The 8,404-nt window shown below is 54.6% G+C and overlaps 1 protein-coding gene across 1 annotated transcript in view; it reads right to left on the bottom strand.

Annotated features, from left to right (window-relative positions):
* Positions 1 to 1,025: 1,025 nt before the first annotated feature.
* Positions 1,026 to 8,404, bottom strand: part of LOC102034033 (cadherin-23) — a 122,153-nt gene continuing 114,774 nt past the window's right edge. Inside the window, 15 exon segments of the mRNA XM_031063589.1 lie at positions 1,026 to 1,308; positions 1,390 to 1,519; positions 1,897 to 1,957; positions 2,214 to 2,254; positions 2,547 to 2,626; positions 2,804 to 2,924; positions 3,010 to 3,107; positions 3,364 to 3,620; positions 4,127 to 4,288; positions 4,412 to 4,675; positions 4,834 to 4,963; positions 5,166 to 5,276; positions 5,548 to 5,742; positions 7,170 to 7,381; positions 8,013 to 8,190. Of these exon segments, the coding sequence (XP_030919449.1) occupies positions 1,174 to 1,308; positions 1,390 to 1,519; positions 1,897 to 1,957; positions 2,214 to 2,254; positions 2,547 to 2,626; positions 2,804 to 2,924; positions 3,010 to 3,107; positions 3,364 to 3,620; positions 4,127 to 4,288; positions 4,412 to 4,675; positions 4,834 to 4,963; positions 5,166 to 5,276; positions 5,548 to 5,742; positions 7,170 to 7,381; positions 8,013 to 8,190 (2,175 nt within the window). The 3' untranslated portion in view covers positions 1,026 to 1,173.

Raw genomic sequence — 8,404 nt, 5'->3', positions numbered from 1 at the left:
GGAGAATCACCAGAGCAGCTCCCGGCTTCCCAGAGGGAAGGGCCCTCCTCTTGTGAAGCACCCTCAAGAACATGGTGATGAGGATCACCAGGAGATGACCTCCAGATGGATTGCTCCAACCTCGGGCAGATGCCCCAGCTCAGGCACTGCTCCATCCTTGGGTGGATGCCCCAGCTCAGGCACCATCTGCCAGGTGGGTGCTGTGTCCTGCAGCTGCCCCCAGAGCGGCCAAGGAGGAGTTTGGAGCCAGGTTGGAATTTGGGGTTGGATGAGGGTGGAGGGGCAGGAGGCAGACAGGGAAAGAAGATGAAGGAAGGCCGGATGGGGCTGAAGGGGAGTAAGAGCATGGATAGATGCAGGGCAGAAGGGCTGAAGGGCATCTCCCATGCCACTGCTGTCCTCTGCTCACTTTGCCCCTCCTTTTGCACCCCCATGAAGGGTAGAAGGCCACAGGAGGAGTTTCTTCTCCCCAAACCAGCCCTTCTGCACCAACAGTCTCTATCCCAGCATTTTTGCCTCGAAACCCTGTGTTTTTGAGGCAAAAACCAGAGAAGCAGAAGGAAGGGAAGATGATCCCCCACAGCTTTGGGCAGCCTTGGCAGAAATGGGAGCTGATGGACAGAGCCCAGTCTGCAAAGATGGGCGTCCTCTCCTGGGGTCAGAGAGACCAAGGGAGATGGAACTGCGTGCTGATCAGAGGAAACACAGGGAGCCACTGTGGGAGACCAGCATCCTGGAAAACCAGTGAAAAAACAGCAGAGGGAACCAGTGGAAAACCAATATCTGGCTTGTTTTGACCAAGCAGAGAGTGGGGGCAGCACTGGGTGACAGGGACCAGAGCCTGTGGAGACACACTGCATCCCAGAGGGCACGGCAAGCCTGTCCCCAGAGCCATGCACACCCCTCTACCTCCGAGACCGAGGAGCGGTCCCCCTGGCTGGCGGTGGCCTTATGCACCATCCGCTGGGCAAAGAGCTTTTTCAGGCGCATGTAATCATCCAGCACCACCTTCAGGAGCGTGCCCTGGGCGGAGGGGGAGAGACTCTGCGTTATCCAGGGCAGGTGGCTTGCTCAGAGGGAGCCTGGCCTCATCCCAGCGCTTTTTGGAGCGACGCCACCCTCCGGCGCTGCGAACCTGGAAGGTGCAGAGAAGACTCCTCGGTGCAGGACGCCCTAAATGCTCACCTTGATGGGCCCCTCCCGCATGATCTGCCCCAGCTTGGCAATGTTGTCGTACTCCTGGATGGCAGCCCGCAGGTAGCGGTCATCCTCGGGCTTGGCGGCCGAGGGCTCCCTGCCGAAGGTGCCCTGCGGGGACACACGGCGGCTCAGCAGCTGCCGGGGGTGGCACGGAGGGCACAGAGGTGTCCCGGCGGGGCCGTGTCTCACGTGGGTGCGGGCAGGGCTGTTCCACAGGTCCGTGATCTCGCTCAGGTTCTCCGGCAGGTCATCCTCGTGCTCCGCCTGCGCCGCCAGCTCCAAGTTCCTGCAGAAGGGGTCCAGCCACACCGGGTTGGCCCTGCCCGGGGGAGGAACGGCCGTCAGGGCAGGCAAAGGGCGGCGTTATCCCGAACCCCGTCCCGAGCCTGATGCTGAGGCTGCACTGCCTCCTCCTGCCCCGGGCAGGTACCAATTTGGCTGCTCTGGATCCAGATGTGTGTCAACCCCTGCCCGTTATCTCTGCTTGCCCCAAACCTGGCCAGGACTGGCAGAGATGGAGTCACAGAAGAAAGAATAATATTTTTTAGCTTAGGAAGCTCTCAGAGCGAGCACACGTGCCAGGATCAGTAATGCTCCATGCAGAGCAGAGCAGAGACATCATGTCTCCACCTCCTGGCTCCAAAACACAGGCATGCCTCTTGGGAGCAGCCTCCAGCCCCAGGAGGTGGCACTCACCCATCAAAGGAGTACTTGTTGGTGTTTGGCATGTCCATGATGTCCATGAAGCCTCTGTTCCCTGCAAAAGGCAGGGGTGAGGGTTACAGGGCAGCACACCGGTGGGCTTAGCAGCAAACCACGGGGTGACACTTCTTTATCAGGGAGGCATAAAGAGGAACCAAAAAGGCAGTGAGAATCACGGTGGGGTGTGGCAGGCACAGAGCTTGGTGCTGAGAAAAGCCTCCCACCTCTGATATGCACCCCATGATATCCCCCATGTGTCCCTGGGACACCCCACTGTGCCGTGCAGCTGGGACACCCCAAACACTGCTCACCAGTGGAGCCAGCCACGATGGCTTTCAGCTTCCTTTTGTGCCTGCAAAAGAAACACAGCCAGTTGGGGAAGAAAATAAAGAATATTCTGGAAAGGAGAAGGACACACAGATTTGCAATAACCCTTCATGCAGGGTGTGCAATAAATATTAAATATTAAATAAGGCTGGGGAGCTTTGAGGGGAGATGTACTAATACCATCGGTATTAAACCCATGCATTTTGGAGGAAGCTGATGCTCTCCTTTGCTTGCTTCCAGGGCCAGGAGAAGCCACGCTGGTGCCCCTGGTCTAAGGGGACATTGCAGGGGCTGGGCAGAGCCCAGGGGTCACTCACACTGTCCGGTAGTACCAGTTCATGAGGATGAAGAGCATGGCAGCCAGGAAGAGCAGGACGGCCAGCACGATGATCACCATCTAGGAGAGACAGAGGCATGGGGGGAACCTCCAGGGGCCACATGTCCCCCTGCTGGCGGCCACATGCCCCAGGTTATACGGGTGGAACATCTCTCCAGCACTGAGCAGCCCCCGTGGGAGGGGACACCACCCCCAGAGGGCTGTGAGCAGCTCCTCCAAGCCCAGCTGGAGCCTCACCTGCAGAGCTGAGAGGTCGTCGGGTGCCCGGGCAGTGATGGCAGGCTGCACGTCCAGCACGTTGTAGTTCCTGAAGAGATTCCTCAGCTGCTCCTTGTTCTCGTCTATCATCTGAATAACCCTGGGAAGAGAAGGGTTACTTGGGCACCCTGACACGACTCAGGGTGCCTGGGGAGCCAGGCTGGGTGGGGGGACAGGGGATGTACCGCTCCACGTCCAGGATGCGGTTGGTCTCCCTGTTCACCACATGGATCAGCAGCTCCGTCTGGGCAAAGTTCACCCGGCCCTTCTTGTCAACGTGGAACTGGGGAGAGACAGCAAGGTCTGCAGGGTGGGACAGGAGTCTCCTCCTGAGCATCCTTGAGGTGTGCTCGCGGGGCAGGAGACCCCCAAGCATCAGTCTGGACCCCCTCAGTACACCCCAACCTGAGGTGCATCCGTCACCTTCAGAGCCCAGGGGTGTTCGTGGTTATCCAGGCAGGACTCCCTCGAAGGAGACCTCCCAAACAGCATGTGGAAGGCATCTACCCCCCAAAGCAAGCTCCAAGGTGGATGGTTACCTGCACATCATCCGTGTTGACGATGGCACCAGTGATGTTGGAGAGCAGGCTGATGAACTCCTCCTCGAACTGCCTGACCCTGTCAGGGATCTCGTTGATGATGATCTTGACCCGCTGGTCATCCCGCAGGATGTAAATCCCCACAATGGCCGTGTCGTTGTGGCCCACCAGGTCAGAGGCCATAATGTCCACCACAAAGTAGCCAGGGTTGTAGGCCGTGAAGAGATCAAAGGTTCGCAGGATGCCATCGAGGGTTCCTGTGGAATGGACGGTGACAAGCCCGGGATTGTCACAGACATCTTTTATGAAAAATCCTTTCCTTAGGATTTTTCCTCCTGAGAAGCTGAGAGGCCTCAGGAACAAAATGTAAACAATGGTTATCTGCTGCTGTGGAATGCAACAGGTGCATCTGTGATTTGTCTCATGTGGTTGTTTCTAATTAATGGCCAATCACAGTCAGCTGGCTCGGACTCTCTGTCCCAGACACAAGCCTTTGTTATCATTCTTTCTTTTTCTATTCTTAGCTAGCCTTCTGATGAAATCCTTTCTTCTATTCTTTTAGTATAGTTTTAATGTAATATATATCACAAAATAATAAATCAGCCTTCTGAAACATGGAGTCAGATCCTCATCTCTTCCCTCATCCTCAGAGCCCTGTGAACACGGTCACACGGGATCAGTGACCCCAGCCATGGGGACGTCTTTGGCCACACGGATGTCCCTGCCCGAGGCCCCATGCTCCTGCAGCAGGCTGGGCACCCACCGATGCTGAAGATGTTGGCCACCTCCTCGGAGTCATTGGAGTGCTGCTTGATGTAGCGGATGCCCAGGATGTGGTACAGGACCAGGCTGTTGTTGCCCACGTCGGCGTCCACTGCGAGCACTCGGATCAGCTCCGACCCCACCTTGGCATCGGTGGCAACCCCTTTGAGGGAGAGATGGGAAAGGGACCTGGGGCCAGGCTGGCTCCCGCTGCCCCTTTACCCTGCTGCATTTTCCTGGATTATCTCTGGCTCCAGGTGCCCCCCCAGCCCCTGGCACCTCTTACCCGCCGTGTACTCCGACTTGGTGAACTGGGGGGCCTGGTCATTGATGTCGTCCAGGAAGATCCGCACCTCCTGCAGGGTCAGGTCCTCGTTGAGGTCCCAGAACTGGGCTCTGGCTGCCTGCTGGCCCTGGGGAGGAGCCCAGTTCCTCTGGCTGGATGCTTTGACGATGATGGAGTGGTACGGCTCCTTCTCCCGGTCCAGGTCCCGCATGACCTTCAGCTTTCCTTCCCGGCTCAGCTGGAAGTTGCTCTCCTGGTTCCCAGCTGGGTGCAGAAAGGCATCCCCAGTCAGTCCTCTTGGGGCTTGCCACTTCCAAAATGCCACCTCGCCCGTTGAGCAGGGCAGAGAGGCAGCAAGGAGAGGACAGAAGTCCTGAGTGAGGGGAGTGTGGGGGACACAGAGCTGCCATCTCCATGCCCACCTGCTATGAAGTAGTAGACGATGGCGTTGGAGCCCTCATCCGCATCCACCGCGCCGGTGACGTTCCCCACCACGGTGCCTGGCGGTGAGTGCTCGGGGACAGAGAGTGCCTGGTACTGGGGACTGTCCCTCTGCCAGAGACCCCAGGGAAAGGAACGTCATGAGCACTTAAATAAAATGTTGGGGTTGCTTTAAACAAAAGCAGACAAATCCCACGGTGGTGATGCCCAGGTGCGCACGCTCCATCACACGTGCTCGCTGGCATCCCCATCCCTGCATCCCCAGCATCCCCTGCATCCCCTGCATCCCACCCCCTTCACGCTGGTGCCTTACAGGTGGCCTGAGGAAGATGGGTTCATTGTCATCGATGTCATCGAGCTCTATCTGGAGGGGCTGCATGGTCTCGTAGGGTGGCTGGCCCTGGTCGCAGGCCACGATGATCAGCTGGGGAGAGAGGCAAAAGGGCTGTCCTGGGCAAAACCAGGCTGGGAAACATCACTGAGGCAGGGACAGGGAGGACAGCTGGATGCTGGAGAATTTTGGGAGGGATTTAACAGGGAATTCAGTGTTGGCCCACCAAGATGCAACCCCCCTAAGACACTTGATAACCACCTAGTTCCTGCTAAGGCGTGACACCTCCACAGCTGATGTCACATCCCACCACATCCCACCAGCCCCACACGGACCCACAGCCCCAGGGCCCTGGCTGGCTCACGTTGTACACGGCCTGCTGCTCCCGGTCCAGCCGCTTGGCCGTCTGGATCAGCCCGCTGACCGAGTCGATGCTGAAATACTCCCAGTCCTTGTTCCCTGCCCCCGTTTTCAGCAGGTTGTAGAGCACCTCTCCGTTGAGACCCTCGTCTTTGTCCGTGGCATAGACCTCGTAGACGTTGGATCCCAGGGGGATCTCCTGCTCGCACACACACAGCCTGTCACTGTGACATTTTCTGAAAAACCCTCCTTGCCCAGGATTTTCTCCTGGGAAGCTGAGAGGCCTCAGAAAAGAATGAAAACAGTAACTATCTGATTGCTTGGGAATGTGGTCGGGAGATCGTTTACCAACGGCTGCATCTTTGATTGGTTCCATGTGAATTGTTTTTAATTAATGACCAATCACCATCAGCTGTGTTGGACTCTGAGGAGTCAGTCCCGAGCTTTCATTATCATTCCTTTTAAGCCTTCTGATGTATTCTTTCTCTTTCTTTAGTATAGTTTTAGTATAGCTATATAATGTAATATAATATAATGTAATGTAATGTAATGTAATGTAATGTAATGTAATGTAATGTAATGTAATGTAATGTAATGTAATGTAATGTAATGTAATGTAATGTAATGTAATGTAATGTAATGTAATGTAATGTAATGTAATGTAATGTAATGTAATGTAATGTAATGTAATGTAATGTAATGTAATGTAATGTAATGTAATGTAATGTAATGTAATGTAATGTAATGCAATGCAATGCAATGCAATTCAATGCAATATAATGTAATGTAATGTTAATTACATTTTACAATTAATATAATATAATATAATATAATATAATATAATATAATATAATATAATATAATATAATATAATATAATATAATATAATATAATATAATATAATATAATATAATATAATATAATATAATATAATATAATATAATATAATATAATATAATATAATATAATATAATATATAATCATATCGTATCATGTAATATCATAGATCATATCATATCATATCATAAAATAATAAATCAGCCTTCTGAGAACCTGGAGTCAAATTCTCATCTCTCATCTCATCCTGGGGACCTCACAACACCACAACAACCCTTCAGGCATAACACTGCATGCAAAGCCCCTGCGCCTCCTGCCCCTCCAGGCCCCCTTGGTCCAAAATCCCTTGGGTTTGGAGGTCAGCAAGCTCCCACCACCCAAAACCTGGTGGCTGGGGACTGGCTGAGACACGCACTGGGAACTGGCTGAGACATGCACTGGGAACTGGCTGAGTCAAGCCTGGCTTCCCAGAAATGAGAAGCATCTCCAGTGTCAGCATTTCCAGCCCATGTTTATAAACACGCTCTGCACGCACCGGCTGTTTACTAATTCCGAGTGCTGCTGGGGTTTCTGTTCTCCAGATGTGCCCCATCCACTCTGCTCACACGTATGGAGAGAGGCTGTTTTGGAACGTCCACCCCCACGACCCAAACGCTCTTGCCACATGCTAAATCAAGGTCTGGTTGCATCCCCAGCGGAGATGGAGTTTGGATTTTGCTGTTACAGGCAGGAGTGCCCCTGAACACACTCCCAACATGCCATGACCCCGCTCCTTCCCAGGGGATTCACCTCCTTGATGTGCAGGATGGTGCCGTTGGGCGGGCGGACGAAGACGGGGCGGTTGTCGTTGATGTCGATGACCTCGATGTGGAGCATGGTGGTGCCCCAGAGAGGGGGATGCCCCTTGTCCGTGGCCACCACAGTCAGGTTGAACCTCTCGTAGGACTGCAGGCGCCGCCGCGATGTGACGAGCCCGGAGTCTTTATGGATCTTGAAAGCCTCTGGGCACAGAGAAAAGCCCCACATCTATGGCTCAGGATGCTTTGCACCAGATAAATTGTGACTAGAAATGGGTATAACCAGCTGAAGTGCACGCCCCACAGCAGGCCAGGGGTGTGGGTGGTGTCAGGGCTTTCAGAGCATGCCAGCCCATTGACACATCCTTGTCTCTGGGACCTGCTCCCTGGTCAGCCCTGTCTGTGCTTCACTCCTGCTCAGATCAACATAGTGGAGCTTTTGCCTGATTTCTGCATTTTCTCTGTGTGCAGATATCCTGGATTTCAGGCACTATCACTATCCACCCACACCTCTTTGCCCTTCAGAGCCTTCACCTGAAGCAGGCAGTGAGTCTGCTCCAAGACACGCTGGGTGTAACAAAGTCCTGCTGGGGTGGGGAAGACAAGGGCATAAGGCAAGGCTGGGCTGTGGGACGAAGGCAGGCAAAGCCCTAACATCCCACACCGTGAGATGAGGAACTGGAAACTGCAGAGAAATGGAGAAAGCTCCACGCTTTCAGTATCGCTCCCAGGGCTCCAAACCACCACAGGAGATGGGGTGTGGGCTTGGTGGCTATGACTCCTTCCTCCTCCTCACCCTCCCTGCTGGGGAAGAGCCCCCTGCCCCAGCACCCACCCGCTCCAGGACCCTCGATGCTGTAGGTCACCACGCCGTTGTCCCCCTCGTCCAGGTCGGTGGCACTCATGGTGATCACTGATGTCCCCGCCGGCTCGTTCTCGTACACGCTGGTGCTGAACTGGCTCTTGCTGAACTGGGGCCTGACGTCGTTGATGTCCAGCACTGTGATCAGCACCTTTGGCAAAGCACAGCCAGCTGGCTGACGTGAGGCTGGGGAAGGCTGGGCAGCCCCTGGGGCCGTACCCCTGCCGTGACCTGCAGCTCTGCTGCTGGAGAGAGGTGCCCTTCCTGCTATTTGTTCAACTCCACCAGCTGAATTCCTGCCTCCAACAATGGGGCCTGCCGTGGCTGGGGCAGCCATTCATGCCACAGCCCTTGCCGACAATAGT

Source organism: Geospiza fortis, unplaced genomic scaffold (genome assembly GCF_000277835.1).
Source record: "Geospiza fortis unplaced genomic scaffold, GeoFor_1.0 scaffold637, whole genome shotgun sequence".
NCBI classification, from domain to species: Eukaryota; Metazoa; Chordata; class Aves; order Passeriformes; family Thraupidae; genus Geospiza; species Geospiza fortis.
The sequence above is the reverse complement of the archived record's forward strand: the minus strand, read 5'-3'. Positions and strand labels throughout refer to the sequence as shown.